The 19,113-nt window shown below is 50.9% G+C and overlaps 1 protein-coding gene across 11 annotated transcripts in view; it reads right to left on the bottom strand.

The window, feature by feature from the left end:
- Positions 1–19,113, bottom strand: part of MICAL3 (microtubule associated monooxygenase, calponin and LIM domain containing 3) — a 232,758-nt gene that overhangs the window by 61,711 nt on the left and 151,934 nt on the right. For all 11 annotated transcript variants that reach the window (XM_050746022.1, XM_050746012.1, XM_050746011.1 and 8 more), the window contains 2 exons: positions 16,162–16,250; positions 15,159–15,246 (listed from right to left, as the gene is read on the bottom strand). In XM_050746022.1, the coding sequence (XP_050601979.1) occupies positions 15,159–15,246; positions 16,162–16,250 (177 nt within the window). The remainder of the gene's footprint in view (positions 1–15,158; positions 15,247–16,161; positions 16,251–19,113) is intronic.

Here is a 19,113-nt window from a genome sequence, read left to right as displayed (position 1 = left end):
GAGGTCAGGAGATCGAGACCATCCTGGCTAACACGGTGAAACCCCGTCTCTACTAAAAAATATAAAAAACTAGCCGGGCGAGGTGGCGGGCATCTGTAGTCCCAGCTACTCGGGAGGCTGAGGCAGGAGAATGGCGTAAACCCAGGAGGCGGAGCTTGCAGTGAGCTGAGATCCGGCCACTGCACTCCAGCCTGGGCGACAGAACGAGACTCCGTCTCCAAAAAAAAAAAAAAAAAAGAAATCTGAAGTAGTGGGATGGGTCACTACCTGCCTCGGGGACTTCACTGTTCCTCCGGTCAAGCTGCACGTCATCTGGTATCTGCTCTAGCCTATTTTTAGGAGGTCACCCCCGGGGAGGAGAGATTCAGAGGGTTTGTTAAAGAGACCTACAGTGTACAAAAGGTCTTCCTGCGCTCATTCTCAGACACCTGCTGCCACCAACTTGGGCTTTTCTCCTCTGCTGCCCCAGTCACTTGCCTTGGCAGGCTGCTTGATGGGACTCACGTTTTTGTACCGTTGACAGCTATGTTCTCATTCCAGGAGGGCAAGCCCCAGAGCTATGTGTGGAAAGCAAGTTTCTAAGCCACTGCTATGGCAGGGTGGTTTCTGTCCTCACACGCTGCCTCCAACAAACAACTTCTGTGGCTTCCTACTGGCACGGAGTGTGTGTTCACAGGAGTTCTCCAAGATCACATGACATGAGGTGTTTCTTGCCTGTGAAGCGGGCGATGAGAGAGAAGCAGCAGTGTTTGTTGAGTGACTGCCTGTGTCGGGCACGACGACGGGCAGGTTACACACGCAGCCTTGAACGTCACAAGATCCCACAAGTCCCTGTGATTACACTGAGGGTTCTGAGTCAGTGATGTTGAATAACATGTCCAAAGACTCACTTGAGCCAGAGCCAAGGCTAACCCTAGTCTCTAACAGTCCTTTCACTCGAGCATGCAGGAATTTGTTTATTTTTGACACAGGGTCTCACTCTATTGTCCCAGCTGGAGTGCCCGGGTGCAATCATGGCTCACTGCAGCCTCGAAATCACGGGCTCAAGTGGTCCTCCCGTCTCAGCCTCCTGAGTAGCTGGGACTACAGGTGTGCGCCATCACACCTAATTTTTGAATTTTTTTAAGAAACAGGGTCTTGCTATGTTGCCCAAGCTGGTCTCAAACTCCTGGCCTCAAGTGATCCTCCTGCCCTGGCTTCCCAAAGTGTTGGGATTATGGTGTCAGCCGCTGTGCCTGGCCCAGAATGGAATATATATATATATATTTGAGAGGGAGTCTCACCCTGTCATCCAGGCTGGAGTGCAGTGGTACAATCTCAGCTTACTGCAACCCCCGCCTACCAGGTTCAAGCAATTCTCTTTCCTCAGCCACCCGAGTAGCTGGGATTACAGGTGCATGCCATCATGCCCAGATAATTTTTGTATTTTTAGTAGAGATGAGGTTTCACCATGTTGGTCAGGATGGTCTCAATCTCCTGACCTCAGGTGATTCATCCAGCTCGGCCTCCCAAAGTGCAGGGATTACAGGCCGTGAGCCACTGTGCCTGACCAAGTTAGTTTGTTACTGTTAGGGTATTTTTACTGTTATTATCACATCATCTCCCAAGGTGCCTTTTTGGCAGATGGAAATCCTGGCACACATCAATGTATCTGGTCAAGGCAAAGAGGTTTCTTTTAAGCTATAAACCCACTTCTCCAGTAACATACAACTCACTGGTGTGTCATGCAGCTCTCCTGAAAACATGTTTTTCGTGTGTTATACTATCTCACAGGTAAACCTTGAATTGATTCGTATCAGCTGGCCAGGCCATCCTTCCTGATGGCTGCTTCTTGGTGTTGGGAGACTGTGGACATGTCTAAAGCACTGGAATTCAGCTGGGTCTCCTCTTAAATTGCATGAGTGCTGTGCTCTAGCTGTCTATCTTCCTTATCTGCCCACCCGGATGTAGCCGGGTAAGATCTCAGAAAGGGTAGTGGTTATACACTGGGGTTTGAAATATTTTAACTCTTTGGTTCAAATATGTGGCTCATGAACTGGAGGTTCCCTACAGTTAAATAACAAGTAATCCGTCAAGTCAATAGTTGCAGGGCTGACCTCTCAAATCCTGAGGGGCAGGTGAAGACAGGAAGGATGGCTTCTCCCCTACTTCTGCTGTCGTTACCGGATCCTGCTTCTGGCTCCACTTCGCACCCTTGAAGGGCTTTTACACGCATCTTTATTAGGGCATCCCTCCCCTTCTGTTCAGGTCTGAATGGACTCCAAAACCAGAGGCTCCGCTGGGGAGAGCGATTATTCTCATCATCTTTGTGTTCCTGAAGCCATCAGTGCATCAGGGTAGATAGTCCATAAAGTGTTTTGAGTAGGTGATCAGGCTGAAGAGTTCTAATCCTGTGTCTGAGCTTCGCTTCACTGTAATGTTGAGCACATTCTGGCCTTGGTTTCCTCATCTTAACGCAGAGACTTTATGACCACTATGCCTGTCAGGTCGCTTCGTGCTATGCAGGGCCCCAAGAACCAATGGGAGCTGCCAACTCATGGAAAGGGCAAGTCTACTGAGATAGCAACAGTTCTCATAGCACTCAAGAGAGAAATTCTGGTCAAGATGCCAATGGCACAGAGGGCGTCAGAGTTCTGAAAAGAGACTGCCTCGAATGGCTTGATGTCCTGACACAAGCACTTGACTTCACGGTAGAGAGGAGTTTGGTTCTGGGAAGCAGCTTGCTCACCAGAAAGGGGCCCAGTGTTGACACGTGGCGGGGGAAGGGCAGAGGAGGACACGGATCAGCATGAGCAAGTCCAGGCTGACGTGCTTTTCCCGAGACTCCGGGCTCTATTCCAACCCTCCCGTCCTCCAGAGCAGAGTGCCCCTGGCCCTCGCAGTCCAGAATGCCTCCAAAGCCAGCTCTGATGTGACCCTCCAGTGAGCAGCCGCACAGCCTCAGGCAGGCTCAGTCTCCATCGCAGGATCCACAGAGACAAACCCACATTCCAACAAAAGGCTCTCTCATAAATAGGTTCAGATGCCTTTCTTTCAGAGACATAAAATCACATATACATACTCCCTTGGCTAGCTGCAGATGGATTTCTGGAAAGAAATGAAAGTTGCCTTGGCCGGACGCGGTGGCTCAAGCCTGTAATCCCAGCACTTTGGGAGGCCGAGACGGGCGGATCACGAGGTCAGGAGATCGAGACCATCCTGGCTAACACGGTGAAACTCCGTCTCTACTAAAAAATACAAAAAACTAGCCGGGCGAGGTGGCAGGCGCCTGTAGTCCCAGCTACTCGGGAGGCTGAGGCCGGAGAATGGCGTGAACCCGGGAGGCGGAGCTTGCAGTGAGCTGAGATCCGGCCACTGCACTCCAGCCTGGGCTACAGAGCGAGACTCCGTCTCAAAAAAAAAAAAAAAAAAAAAAAAAAAAAACGAAAGTTGCCTGCAGCAGTGTCCAAGGCTACCCTATGAAACATCTATCAGAGTCACACTTCTATTTTCACCTGTCAGAGGGCCACTGAGGCCAGCCTGGAAGAGAAACATCGATCACAGTCACACTTCCGTTTTCACCTGTCAGGGGATCACTGAGGCTAGCCTGGAAGAGAATCATTAGTGTCTAGGGATGGAGAGGCTCTTAACGAGAAGACAGACACTAAGAACAAAGGCTGACGGTGCAGGAGCGCACAGCCCAGGCTCGGGGCACCCTTTCTGCATCAGCAGCAGCAGCTGAGCAGCTGCAGGTCTATCATCACCTATAAAGCACCCAATCACGCACTGATTCCAAAAGAGGAAATCAGGTACCCTCCTCTCCTCCAAATGGGCCACAGGGTAACACCGAGGCTCCTGGGTCTAACCAGCAACCCCAGACAAGCCCTGGGACCACACATAAACCCTTGCTCTGCCTAAGAGAAAGCTACCTGGCTCCCACTCACATTTCCGACTTTCAGGTTAGGAGTTGAAAATTTAGCTTAATGAAGGCCGGGCTTGGTGGCTTACGCCTGTAATCCCAGCACTTTGGGAGGCTGAGGCGGGAGGATCACTTGAGGTTAGGAGTTTGAGACCAGCCTAGCCGACATGATGAAACCCAGTTTCTACTAAAAATACAAAAATTAGCCAGGCGTGGGAGAATGTGACTGTAATCCCAGCTACTCAGGAGGCTGGGGCAGGAGAACTGCTTGAACCTGGGAGATGGAGGCTGCATTGAGCCGAGATCACGCCACTGCACTCCAGCCTAGGTGACACAGCGAGACTCTGTCTCAAAAAAAAAAAAAAAGGAGTATTTAGCTTAATGTAAATCCTGTGTAGGATTGTTTGTGCTTTTGTTACTATAGTGACGAGCCCCTAGGGTGTCATGGAATCAGGAGGTGCCTTCACATCCCATTCACGCAGGCTGAGGGAAAAAGCAATGCCAAATCTAGCCAAGCAGCCCATAGAGATTTCATAGTGCTTCAAACAGCTGGCACCCAACGCAGGTCAACGCCCCCAGCCCACTCTGCTGCAGCCTGGAGACAGCCAAGCTCACACCTCTTCTGCTTCCCCCAGTTTCTGTTGGCTCAATGAGCCACCTTGTTCTAACCCCACAGCAGGCACAGGCCAGAGAGTGAGACCTGTAAACAGCCAGTAGAAACCATTCTAATTCACCCTCACTCCAATTCTTCCAGCATTTCCTGGAATCCCTGCCAATGCCAATCATATTTGATACTCTTGTAATGCTTTTAAATAAACAAGTTTCATACCTCTTATGTGCTCTTCACAACAACTTTAGCAGACAGAGGAGCAGGTAGCATTTTTCTTCATTTAAAAATTTTATACGTGGTGAAACTGAGGCCCACAGAGGTGATGACGGCAAGCAGGACAGGTGGCAGAACTGAAACTCAAACTAACATCTTCTGTTTCAAGATCTGTGCTGGTTCTACTGAGACCCAGCTCCATTCTCCGAGGCTGGGACCACCACCAAGGGGTGTGCCCATCCACTGGGGTACAGAAAACAACACAGGATCTCCGCTTTTATTTTGTAGGTCTGCCTTCTAAAATGATCTGCACCGTCTGTCCTACAGCACGCAGTCTTCGTATGGGGTCCCGACGTGTTCTGAGGAAGCACAGCCACCGGGAAGTGCATTCACGGTTCTGTGGGGGCTGACAGGTCTGGAGGCCTGGGCTGGGAGCTGGCAACGCCATTCTGGATCACTTTTCTGATTCTCGCCGCCCTCTATCCTGATGGACTCCTCTATCCCACTCCCACTCCTCCCACAATATAACTGAGGCCGACAGCATGTCAAGGTCACGTCCTTTCTTCTAACTGTAGTCCAGATTCGTGGTTCTCAACTGCGGTGATTTTTCCCCTGGGTCACCTGGCAATGCCTGGAGACATTTTCTATTGACACAGCTTGGGGAGGGGGTGCCACTGATGTCTGACAGGGAGAGGCCAGGGATATACCCGGCACACCACGAGGCACAGGACAGCCCTCACAGCAAAGCAGGATCCAGCCCAAGACGTCCACGATCCAGCCCAAGTGCTGGGCTGGAGAAGCCCTGGCTTACAAGTTAGATCAAGTCATTTCTAATCTCTCACCAAACAGGCCGACCAACCAATTCTCCGCACCCTCTGACTGTGGCTTGATCTGAGCAGCTGCATTCAGAGTGGTGAGCTCACGACCCTTCACCGTGGCTGCCAAGGTGCAATGCCTGACCAGCAGGAGTGCAGTACACGGAGGACCAACCGAGGACTGCCTGGTGAACAGGTAGCTCTGGGCTTGCTGTCCACAGACAGGAAATCCACAACAGAGGTGCATGCTGTGACAAATGTGGTCCCTGCCACTCGCTGGGCACCTGTACCCCAAGTAGCTGCATGAGCCGCCCGAACTTCCCCTTGTCTCAAGGCACAACTCCACTGATGGAAGGCGACTCTGCTCCTCCCAGCAATGCCCCTGGAGGGCACCTGCACATCCCCCACCCCTCCGTCCATGTGTGTCATGTGCGTGAGGCCGCAGGAATTAAAGGAGACCACAGAGATGAATCTGATGGGCTTCTCGCCCTCTCACTCACTTTCTCCTGGCTGGATGCTAGAAGCTTCTGACAGACAGAACGTTCTACTTGGACATTACAGCAGGATGCCTCACTAAACCCAGGAAGAAAACTCACTGGAGAACGTGGCATGGAAAAACACATCTACCTTTACTCCGTGTTCTCAACTCTTCTTTCTCCCCATTTTCCAGAAACCTCCAACCTGAGAGCTCTGAGGGCCCCTGCCACAGTGTGCCTTGCCGAAGTCAGGCCAGGCCGTGCCGCGCATGCCTAGGAGGCTTCTTGAAAACCTCTCTGTGCTGAACCACATTGCAGTTGGCAGGCGCAACCAGGACTTCCCACGCACACTTAGCCCAAAGACTGAAGAGTCAGTTCCTTTACGTGTGAGTTCAGTACAGAGTGGCCCAAACCTGAGTAGATCAGAACGTCCATATTCAGCACAAAAAGAGCTACAAAATCATCCCTTCCTCCCCTATCCCAAACCCCACACAGGCCCAGGGCAGGCAATGTCGTAAGAGGACTGTGAATGGCAGCTGTGAAGCTGTAACACCATGGAAGGGTCAGCTCCACCATCACTCAGGCCTTTGAAGCGTATCAGAAAATGAGGTGGTAGAGGAAAAGCCAACAGATTGATAAGCTAGAAGCGGTGACACTGGAACTTGAAGAAAAAACATCCCCCAAACATGTTCCCCCTTCCTCCACATCACCGGCAGGGCGGACGGATGAAGGAAGAAGGGCTTACTCTTCACAACAAAACTTCAGGCTTGATTTGAGAGGACCAAAACGTGGGATGATATAGAGAAAATGAAGAGAAGGTCCATTTCATATTATTTACAGTCAATTCAGATGGCAGCATTCTCCTCCATTTCTGTTGACGACTTCCTCCCTTGCACCTCAGTGATGAAATCCTTTGCCTTTACTTCATGTGCTGTCTTTCCAAAGGCACATTCCCAACTCTGGGATGGTTGTCAAATAAATTGGGAGACTGTATTTTCCAGGAGTAATGAAATGGACACCCACTGGCTTCTCCAGGGCATCTATGCAAAGAGCTCTTGCCTCTCGCCCACGCTGCCGAGCCCGGGCGCAGGGAACGATCAACGGCAGCTCCTGTGTCCTCTGCACAGCCTCTACCCAACTCTGAGTTTACTGGTTACGTGGCCTTGGCCAAGCATGCCTAACTCCTGTGTGCCTGTTTCCCCATGTGCAACACGGGGCCTCCCTTACGGCTGCTGTGAGGATCCAAGGTCAGCTACATGAAGCATCTGCTCAGGGCCTGTACACAGCGTGTGCTACATGTTAGCTACTGCTGCTGCCGCTACTGTGTCTCCCAGCATCGTCTTCTGTGAGTGAGCATGGCAAGGGCCCCCATGGCTAACTGACCAACATCAGTCACCCGTGGGGAAAACAGCAGGCATGAAGGCACTGCAAGTTTTACTGTCTATTTTTATTTGGGGAAAGTATTTCAGTAGAGAAGAGGGCTTTCTTGGTTGCAAACACAGACAAGCCCTAAGCACGGTCTTTTCAGCAGCACGAAGGATGGCTACTGGCTCTCGGCGACACAGCAAACCAGTGCGGACTGGCTCTTGCCTCCCTGGCCCTTCGTTCTCCTCACTGAGCACCCAGTGCTTCCTGTTTCTCTGACATCCCAGAGCCCTGTCCCTGCACCCTCCACCCCAGCGTTCCTGTGCCTCTACCAACGCCAATGCCCCAAGAAAGCTGAACTGGCCAAAAGGCAGGCAGTAGCTAGTTCACAGTAATTCATATTAGATGAAACTCTAGAAGAAAATGTTTACTTTTAAAATAACCTGCTGGCCTAGTCTCTTGGTAGTAAAATGGTGGGAAAGAAATTTTATAGCTGGTATCACTGTAACCTGGTCTTTTGAGAGTCTTAGTTCTGGGGAAAAGGGCAACCATAAATAAATATGCCGCTGTAATCCTGTTAATTGATACCAGCTCTTCCTTGGTTACCAGGTTGTACTTTGTCCACGAAAACTACTCCGACAGGAGTCCCCACCCCCTGTGCCGTGGCCCCGGCTGGGTCACAGACCCACGGCCTCTCAGGAACCAGACCGCACAGCAGGAGGGGAGTGGCTGGCTAGTGAGTGTAGCAGCCGGAGCTCCGCCTCCTGTCAGATCAGCGGCGGCACGAGATTCTCCCGGGAGCCGGAACCTCTTGTGCAGCGAGCATGTGAGGGACCCACGCTGCATGCTCCTAAGGCCTGATGATCTGAGGTGGAAGAGTTTCACCCCAAAACCACTGCCCACCCCGGTCTGTGAAAAAACTGTCTTCCATGAAGCCAGACCCTGGTGCCAGCAAGATTGGGGAACACGGCCCTGCGGCTTGGCTCTTCTCCCTCAGGTGCAGGAGTCGGCTCATCATGCTTTTTGGTTTTCAGTTTTGAGCTCTAAGAAACAACCAAACGCCAGGGCTACGCCCCTCTCTGGAACTCTCTTATACAGTGTTCCTGGCTTCATTAGCCTCGGAAAAGCATCAGAACAGCATGAAAACATACTCATTTAGGCCTCTGCCAGGAAAACGGCGCTGGTTTCGCCAGGTTTTTGTTGAGGAAAACCCAGACCCACGAAAGCCCTGAGTCCCCGTGCCCTTGGGACCTTGCCTGGTGTTGGTCTTCAGGAATTAATTCTACCTTAAGGAGCGCCTGTCACCAGAACAACTCAGGGCCCGTGCCCTTCCACTGGTTTTCCTTTCCTGGGGAATTGGCACTGGCCGAGGCGGGGTAACACTGAGATAGATGCAGGTGCAGGGACAATCTAACCTTGCAGAAGGCTCCAGAATCCCAGCGAGGAAGGAGGCACTGGGCTGAAACGCTTTGGGTTCTTCTGGGGACAGGGCCTACTCAATGTAAAACAATTACTGAAGACCAACAGTTCCAAGCATGGACCTAAAAGAAATCAGGCTGCACTGTCTATGAAATAAGAGTGATCAAGTGGCAGTAACTCTGATGTTTTACAGAACACAGAATAAGGAAATCAGTCACTTAACAGTCACACCTGGGCAGTCTCATGTGATTAATGTAGAAGCACAAAGAACTGGGTAAGTACAGAAAGAAATAGAGGTAAAGAAAACACAAGAGGCCAAGAGAAGTTCTGTAAGGATTTTTCTAGTAGCTGTCCCTGCACGTCCCCAAGAGTCTGCAGCGAGGCGGAGCTGGGGCCCTAGACTCCCAGTCTGTGGAAGGGTGTTCCAAAACTCCCCTTTCATGCCAACGAGGGCCTTCTGAGGGGCACGTGCCTTCTTCCTGTTTTGGGCACATCCTGCCTATGCATGGCACATTTCTTACTGTCGGGAGGACAAGCACATCAGTGACCAGGTTGGGCTTAGCTAGCCTGAGTTAGGGTGAGGATGCTGGCAGTGATTCACCCTCTTGCCCACTGTCCTTCTTGGAGACCCATTAAAGTGCCCCCAAAATATTCAGAAAGTGTCCATAAACTGCTTTTGCAAAGCGATGTGGAAGTTGGCTCACAGGAAGTAAAAGGGAGCTGGCGTTCACGTGGCTGGTAGAACCCGGAAGTAATTGATGGAGAGTCCCATTTGCCTGGAGGCCCGCGTCCCCTCCCGGGCAATGAAAGGTGTTTCTGCGCACAAGCCTACCACCCCCTCCCGCCAAGGTAAGCGGTGAGGAGACAAGGAGCAATTATAAAGAAAGAGGTGTTGGCAGCCAACAGGGTGCTGAGAATTCTGGGCGGTGGTGAGAGGAGACCACAGTGCCATGACCTGACCTGGGCAGGAGTGCCAATGGGCCTCGCCGCCCCTTGTTTCATTATGACTAATCTACTTGCTGGCACTTGTGAGGAGCTTGGCTGAGTGAGCTGCAAGGGCTGGTTTTTGAGTCTCAAGGAGGTTTCAGGGCTTTGTGAAAGGGGCTGGAATCTGGAGAGACTCGTCCTGAACTCTCTGCCTGGCTGCTGCCTTTCAGAGCCCCACATGGGTGTTTTTATCTCGGGGGCACTTGTGGGACCTGGGTCCTATACGGCATTATCCTGCCCTATTTTTTAGCATGAAAATAGAGTGGCCCATTTTCATAGCTTGCTCTCCTTCCATGTCTGTGCTACGGCATTCTTCTTAGGCAGTGTGTTAATTAGGGAAACTGACAAGGAATTTTTGAGAAAAGAGAACAGATTTCAAGAAGTTTCAGAAGGAAACTGAGATCCAAAGGGGATTTTCCAGGGTGTTCCCAATGGGCAGCACGGAATCCCATTTCTGATTCCACACAATCCCCACCTTCCTGCTGGAAGCTTCAGTGCATTGCTCTAAACATCCCCTCCCCTTTTTTGCTGGGGAATGGGAAGGCAGCAGCAGCCAAGGGCTAAGATTTGAAAATTATGCACATCTATGTATCCATCCTTATTACTGACTCTTAATTTATTGTCACTTATTGCGCCTCCCACACCCTATTTCCTTCTCTCCTTTCTGTAGGCACCAGGATTCCGAATGACTTATTTCAGAGAAAGGAGAGCAAGAGGCTACGGACCTCAGGGCTAAGGAGAGGGCAGGCCACAAGTAGGCCAGGAGATACTGCCCAGACTCTCGGAACCAGCAAGGCTCTGAGGAAAATGACGGTGTCACAGCAGAGCTGTGAGCGACTGGGGGGTGAGGCCCTCCCTGGCCTGGACTGTTGAGAATGCCAAGCAGACCCGAGGGCCCTGCTGCTCTGATCTATGGGGAAGCCAAGAGAGCTGCTCCGGGGGGACGGGGGCCAGCGAGGGCTCTTTCATATGAAAACACCCGAGTGCCGCAGTAGACAGGCAGCAGCGGAGTGTTCCTTGGCACAGCTAATCCTCTCCTGTTGGGCTCTCGTACTGCCGCCGGGAAGCCGGCTGGCTGTCCGCCCCTCCCGCATGCACCCCAAGCTGAATGCCTCGGGAGAAAAGTGAATCCCTTGGTGCCCTGCTCAGACCTTCAAGGCTATGGTGGAACCCCTTTTGGGACGGCCTAAGAATCTTCCAGTGTCCTGCAGAAAAGAGTTGAAGATGCACTAACCACCAAAAGACAGGAGTGAGCTCACACAGCTAACTCAGTGGAGCCAGTGTGCAAGCCAGACAGAAGACGCGTGAGGCGGGTGCCCGGCTCTCTGTGGTGCCCCGGTGGCAGCAGCCCCTGCTGTCCTAGTTTGCTCTTGGGGCCATTTCTTGGGGGTGTGTGCTGCTGCTTTTCTGAGATACCCACCCACTCATTTCCTTACAGGCATGCTGCCCTTAGGCTGCTGTGTGTCCTCAAAGCCCTGACCTGGGTACGGCTCCCCAGTGTGAGGCTCCCGTGGTTCTGAGAACCAGAACAAGAAGCTTTGGAAACAGCTTCACAATTATTATTATTACTGTAAGTCCCAGGGGGAGGTTCCCTTTGCTCTACTAAAAGGCTTTCCATAAATGCCTAGAAGGGAAGAGGACCTGGGAAGCAGTAAGACTTCCTAACTTCCCTCTGTCAGGTGGGAACCCTAGGGTTGAATGAAATTCTACTGCCTGGCTACCCTTCTAGCTGGTGTGGGAAAGGCCTGTACTTCCTAAAAGCCCATTCAGGATCTGAACTATGGAACCTCAAGGTTATCAGGAAAGGAGTGTCTGGGGACAGGGGTCAGGCAACTGCCACTTGTGACCTTCATTTTTTAACTCCAGATCATCTTTTTCGTAAGATGAGAGGAAACTAATGTGTTTCTCCCCTTCCATCTCTGGCCGGCACTGCCAACGAACCCGGTGATGAGCACTCGGCGGAAAAAGGTCTTCTGTTCCCTTCCGGCTATGCCTTCGGCTGCCCTGCTTCATTTTTGGTTATCGACCATATCAGATAAAAAGAAGATTCCTCTGGACAAAAACGAATTCAAGAAACCTGCAACTAAACTTCTTATGTCCCAGGGGGAAATAATCCCATTTGGGGATTTCCTTTCTCTGCCTATTGTTGTTCAAACTTTTTCTAAAGTCATGGTGGATAGTACGAGGCCAGGGTAAGAAAATCTGTGCCAGGACCACTAATATGCAGTATTAAGTATAAGCTTGGAAACAGAGCATTTATAGATTTAAGAACAAAAAAGAGAATTTCTATATTAAAAGCACATTACAAACAAAAATACTGTAAACAATGCCCCCAAACACTAAATTAGGCAGCAGGTACAGATTTGGTTACCAGAGAAAGACAACACTTTAAAGCCGACCTAGTGTGGGTTCTTTGAACTGTGGGTTTAATTGGGTACGGGTGTGTTGTTTTGTTTTTGTTTTGGCAATAGCAAGAATTTTGGCATAGAAAGAAAAAGAACATAAAGGAGAAGAAATGCCACAATATAAAGAGGAGGCACAGAGTAAAAGCACAGCTGGGTCAAACACTGCCCAGTCATAGCTTTACCAGCCCTGCCTCCTGGGGACGTAGGTCTACGGAGGATGGTTGAGTTACACACAAGAGAATCGAGGCCTTCATCATGGCCTCTTCCGGTCGAGCACACAGCGGAGGTGGCTACCATGGGTCTGCGCTAATGACTAGTCTCTACCACATACATTCTGGGGCCCTGAAATACCTCAGCTTTCCCTTTTCTTTTTTCTTTTTTTAGATGGAGTCTAGCTCTATTGTCAGGCTGGAGTGCAATGGTGCGATCTTGGCTCACTGCAACCTCTGCCTCCTTGGTTCAAGAGATTCTCCTGCCTCAGCCTCCTGAAAGGCTGGGACTACAGGTGCATGTCATCACGCCAGCTGATTTTTTGTATTTTTAGTAGAGACGGGGTTTCACCATGTTGGCCAGGATGGTCTCAATCTCCTGACCTCGTGATCCACCCGCCTCGGCCTCCCAAAGTGCTGGGATTACAGGCGTGAACCACCGCGCCCAGCCACACCTGAGCTTTTCTGAAATTTTTCAAAAGGAAGTCTAGTTAAGTCATCAAAGCTTCAGTTTCATATTTAAAGAAGGAAATCTCTATCAAAGGAGAAAAAGGTATCTATTTCACGCCAGCCATAAAATACCGCCCATAATCCTGTTCCTTTCCGACCGAGGCTAGCAGCAGAGGGAGCTCATCGGGAAGGTGCTCCGGACTCTGAGCTGCTGGAGGGTGAGCCCCTCAGCCCTGAGCTTCACTGACCTTTGCCGCCTAAGCTGGGGGACAGTGCCTGTCATTAACTGTATGGGGCCACACTGTGATTCCTTCAGGACACCACATTGTGAACTCCCGTGCTATACCAAGTCACCTTCTGGCTCAGGATCGAGAGCCACGTGGACCGAGACGTCCTCAGGGCTCTGACTCTTTCTTGGAGGTTTTGTCCTTTAATCACACTGCCAGCTCTCACCCTCTCTCCCCACTACGTAGAACATTCTTCTTCTCTGTGGAACCCTTAATTCTTTAGAACTCCCAAAAACCTGAAACCCATTATACTTTCAATTAGATGGCAAGAATGGCAACCTGAACCAGATGGGAAAGTCAGCAAACCTGGCTTCATTCAGGAATAACCTAAACTTCGTTGTGTTTCATTCTTTTTAAAGAATGTTCTGTACTCCAAACCCAAATGGAAAGTTTAATCTCTTTTGAGTTGTTCTACTGAGTAGTCGGGTTCCTCAGAAAATCCATCTCTGCTGAAACAGGGCCCAGACTAACAAGGTGGCGCTCTCCCCAAACGAATGTATATTCTATAGCATAAGCCGAAGTCTCTGCCTAGACCCTGTTGGTTATTTTCCTCTACCAGTGATTCTGCCCGTGCTCTGAGAGTGTCAGCTGCAAAGGCCTGTTGGTACTTAAGACAGATTATAAAGATCTTCAAGACTGCAGAAGGTTTAAATGTCATTAATGGTTGAAACATGGCTCTAAAATGTTGGTCCCACCTGCAGGGCACTTAAACAATTTGCTCAGATTATAACAAGGGCACGTTCAGTAGCAGAAGCTGAGTTCACCCGGCTTGGCGGGGGTTTGCTGGGTCTCGGCCTCCAGTTCAGTGCTCCCAGGGTGTGCCGCCTGGCCTCTGGGCACTTCTCCCTCTCCCAGAATGAGCACCACAAGGCCTACATGAACCAGCTCTTAGGGAAGGGAAAGGAAGCATCTCTGGAACCTCTCAGTGAGGGCCAAATGGGTAATTCTCTTGTCCCACCACAGGAATTCTATGACCAACTCCTCCACAGTTCCTGGCATTGGCTGACCATCTTCCATTTTTACGAGTTTTGTACATAGCTGCTTGAGATACATGTGTTTTGAACAAGAGGAAAGTGTGACAGACAGAAACACAGCCCTGCTGGCCCCCTCTTACTCCAGTGACCCTGGGCTGTGAACCGCCTGGAGCTGCACGTGGGACACTCAGAACACCCAGCAGTTTGTGGAGCTGCGGACGCATCTCAGGCAAGTTTTACATGGAGCCGAGAGAGGCCATTTTAAGGAAAAAACCTACATAATTCTTCCCAACAGGCCTTGTACCCACAAACCCGGCAAGTCCTGCCATGCTATGACAAGAATAAATGTGTTTTTAGAGGTAGAGATGGTTTTGTTCACCTCCCAACACAAGGAAGTGGTCATGAAAGTGGGACAGGTGAGGGCTGGGACCTCATGAGAAGCCCAGTGGCCACGGGGTCAGGACGGGGCATGCCCCATCACGGTGCAGGGCAGACAGGAGAGCAGCCACAGCTCATCCACACACAGTGACGCGGAACAGGACGCAGAATCTTAAGTGAAGGTGAATGCAAAGCCAGACCACGGGGCTTAATCAACGCAGCTCCAGGCCGTCAGAGGAGCTTGGAAGCAAACTGCATGAGGGGCCGAGTGGCCTTGGCCTCATCAGGAGTGGTAATGGGAGCAGTGTCTGAGTGCCTGCAAGCTCCTGTCTACCCACACAGGACCAGGGCCGCCCTCATGTGTGATGCTGCGGGACGGGGCTGAGGGATCGCACTTCACGGCTCTGCCGCCCACCGGATGGCCCCCTCACTGGGCCACAGCCTGCCAGCGGAACTCCCCTCCGATTTGCACCAGCACCTCCGACAGGCCATAGAGAAAGGGGACTCCGAACGCAAGCAGCTGGCACATGAAAAAGGAGTCCAGAGGGTTTTGGGCCACTTGATGCCCGAATGAAGAAATGTTGCTTTGGAGGTGCTGGCTCATGCCCTTGGCCTTGTCACAGAGGCCGAGGGAGTGACGCGCCACCCAGCCAAACAAGGAAGTGAGGCTACCTGGGGTTCTCTCAGTCGAGCCGGCCACGGCGTTGGCCCGTCCGTTTGCGTCTGTGGTGGGGCCATCCTGCAGGGGTCCTTTGGCCTCCTAGGAAAGTTCATGAGAAAAACAAGAGTGGCTCCGACTGATGCACTCAAATCCTCAAAGCCCCAGAGGCACTGACAATCTGACAGGCTGGTTTTAAATTTTGTTTATTTATTTTTAAGAGACAAGGCCTTGCTGTCGCCCAGGCTGGAGTGCAGTGGCGTCATCATAGCTCACTGCAGCCCCAACCTCCTGGGCTCAGGCAATCCTCCCATCTCAGCCTCCTGAGTCACCAGGAATCAACGTCTAGTTCCACCCAGGTGCACCTCTTCCTGCAAGTCCCTCTGCGGGCAACAGAAGCCCTCAAGGGGGACTGACAGGCAGGCGTGCTGACAAGGTGGCAGCCATGCTGAAGAGACTGCTGGGTTCACCTTGGCAGAGAGAGGTGGAGAAGCCACCCTCATTAAAGAGAGCATAAGAAAGGAAAAAGTTCTCAAATAACTCACAGAATGAGTGAAAGGCCCTGTAGGCATGGTGCCCTCTGGCTGTGGGGAGTGAGGGTGGGGTCACCGAGGAGCAGAGGGATCCTCCGGACAGAGTCTCTCTCCCACTCTGCCCTTCTGGGGGAGGCTTTAATCATGTGGAACATGAGTGGGCATCACCCCAGTGGCAGGGTGTCCTCTCAGAAAGATGTGTGTTGACAAAGGCAGATGTCTACGCAGCTGAGACGGAGAGCTGCATCATCTCCTGGGTCCCACTCAGGCGGCAGGTGGAGCCTTCACCTTAGCGAGGCAACCTCAGATCATCCATGAAAAGCTGGTTCCCTCCCCACCTGGGGTGCCACTGCGTCTCGGGCCCTCCCCACTTCCAGGAGAGGCAAGGCTGCAGGGGTCTTTGCACGTTGGCCGCCCTTGGCCCATAGCCACACTGCTGCAACACCCACTGCTTCTCCCCCACTTACAGGACGGTCACCATTACCTTTCCAGACAGGGGAGCCACCGCTGGTCTCTTCCTTTGTGCGTAGCCAGAGAGTCGATAGCAGTAGTGTGGCTTACAGTAGAATTTACCTGTGGACAGCAAGAGGCAGGGACAGAGGTGATGAGCCAGGCACTGATCCTGAACGTGCCTCCCTGGTCTCAGCCACTCCTTTCCATCTCCTCCAGCCTCAGGAGGCCATCAAGCCACCCAGCCTTCCCTGGGCCCAGCTTTCTGGTTTACTGGGAAGCCAGTTTCTCCCAGTAAACTTTGATTCTAGCCCTCCTCTCCCCTGGCCTGAACGGGGTCTTTTCCTTTGGGAATGTGAAGGCCATTGAGCCATCACCCAATCAGTGCCCAGAGCGAAGATGTGAGGCCTGTGTGGCAGGGCCAGCAAACAAAGTGGCAGTGTGTGAGGAACAAAGATGTGGTCACATGAAACGCTGGGAGTAGCATTGCTGGGGAAAGCAAGAATGAATACAAGTGCGGGGTGCAGGCTGCAGGGGTGGAGGCGTGGAGGCTGCAGGGGTGTGGCATCGCTAGGCATCGGCTCTGACAGGCCCATCTCTGCTGCTCCCCCTCCTGCACCCTATCCCTCACCCCCTCCCAGTCCCCTCAGAGGGTCAGGATCAGCAGGAAAGGACATTAGAAAACAAAAAATACTGCAATGGACTATAAGTAGGATGGAACAGAACAGAACAGAACAGAACAGAATAGAATAGAATAGAATAGAATAGAATAGAACAGAACAGAACAGAACAGAACAGAAACGAAACGAAACGAAACGAAACTAGAGTGTACTGTGGCGCGATGAGAATAAAACATTACTTCTTGGAACTTGCAGCTGTGTCTGGGTCTCAATGTAATGTGTATCCCCATGGGGAGTGTGGTCAGAAAAATCTGAACAACACTGGACTTGAATTTCCCCATGACTTTGGTAATGGAACTAACCCACAGAGTCATTTTTTTACTCTCACTTAAAGAGCGAAGACTTTTGAATCTCAAGTGATAAACCCTACTATAAAAACTGCTGAAACAGAAGTAATCTCATTTCACTTTCCTCATTTGTAGAGACTGCTTCTTAGACAAATGAGCTTCCCTGATCTCAAAGCTACAAGAGGACCTAAATGTCAAAGAAAATAAGGGTAAGATGGCATTCTTCCCTTTCCTTTTCCCTGATGATCTGATTCTTTCTTCTTTTCCTTCAGAGAAATTGACTTGTTTTACCTGCACTTCCTATCCAATGCTGAATAAATCTATTAGGAAGACACAGATTTTAAATACTTTTCATAATGCCTAGTATACTTTCTCAGAACGATTCACTGGCTACTGGCACTTGGTCAGGATGCAGAGACTCTACAGTGGTGACACCTGACCCTGACGGCCAAACGCCGGCCAATCTTACCGCCTGTTTCTCCACCAGGGGGGTGGAGCCATGGGTTGTCGCCTGGAGCTTGGCCACAACTTCCTTTTCCATCTGAATAAGCCACTCAGCTTTTGTACATGTTGGCTACCAATAATTAGGATAAGATAAGATGTACGAGTGCTTGGATCATGTGCTACTTGTTTTGGTCTGTTTTGTATCTCATTCTTTAAGAAATACCCTTCCCTCCTCCATGAGACTCTGACAGGGGTTGGCAACCACGTGGCCTGAGCTTCCACCACCAGTCACACATGACCCAGGCCACTCAGCGACTCACTCCCTCCACCCCACCCAGGACAGGGTGCTCTGGGGACTGGCATGTGGCTAAAGGCAGGCTCGCTGGAGACGTTATGGGGATGCTGAGGGAGGTGAGGGAAGGGGCAGCCCTTCCCTGAGGACTGCTATCTGGCCGGAAGCTGTAAAGCTAAGGCTGCAACTGTAATCTGCACTGGGTTTCTATTACTTGTAACCAAGAGCATTGCTTCTTACAGTATCAGAAAACTAAAATGCTATCATGGCTTTCATTTCTTCCTTCTATTTTTTTCCTACATCAATTTGCTTGTTTTTGCAAAAGTGGAATCCCAGATCTTCAACTCTAACTCAATTGAACTCAACCGAATCCTCCTTGAACCCTGCTCTGGTATCCTCAACTAATAAAGAAAGGAGGTTTACATTTCAGAAACAAGATCTCCAAGGCTAATCAGAAAGTTCCAGCAACCTGTGTTCTCTAGGAAGGCAGTACAGACGACGCGAGGAACGTGAGCGCTAAGCGTGATCTCAGTTCCAACACCGTCTCAACTGCTCAGCAGCCGTGTGAACTCATCTGTCTTTTGGAACATGTCTCCTCCCATGGAGATGAACACAGTACCCACTTCATAGGTGGAGATATTAAATGAGGTGGCACAAATCATGCGCATCTCCCCATATCCCTTCCCAAACTCAAGACGATGGCACTTTTTGCTTATTTAAAAAAAAAAAGAAGCTAATTTTAATGTTAACATTTGCCAAGTGCCAGACACTACTTTAACTGCTTTCCATCTATCAACTCATTTAATCCTCAAACAAGCCGGTGACGCAGGTGCCATTAGTATCCACCTCTTCCTCAGTGAGGCACAGAAGGCCGAGCGACCTGCCCAGCGTGTCCCCCAGTCAGTGAACCGCAGAGGCGGATGTGGTCCAGGATGCTGGTGCCAGAGCCTGCACTACCACGACACTACCATGCCTGCCTCAGTGGTAAACCCAGCCTTGCTATGTTTTTAAAAATTAGCTACGAATTGTGGGTGATTCAGTCAAGTGACTTGATTCTCAATGGTCCAAATTAAGGATCCTGATAACTGAATACGGGAGTGACTGGAAAAGGGAAATGGAGAAAACAGATGGCCACAGGGCAAACCCAAGGTCAAGTGGGCCGTCCATTCATTCACTCACCCAGGCCTGAGTGCCACTGTATGACAGCCACCGATCTGAACACCGAGAGCCCCAGGCAGGCAGACTTGTTCTCCCGAGATGCATGGGTAAGATGACACAGTGCG

This window comes from Macaca thibetana, chromosome 10 (genome assembly GCF_024542745.1).
Source record: "Macaca thibetana thibetana isolate TM-01 chromosome 10, ASM2454274v1, whole genome shotgun sequence".
Classification (NCBI taxonomy): Eukaryota; Metazoa; Chordata; class Mammalia; order Primates; family Cercopithecidae; genus Macaca; species Macaca thibetana.
This window is presented reverse-complemented; position numbering and strand designations above follow the sequence as displayed.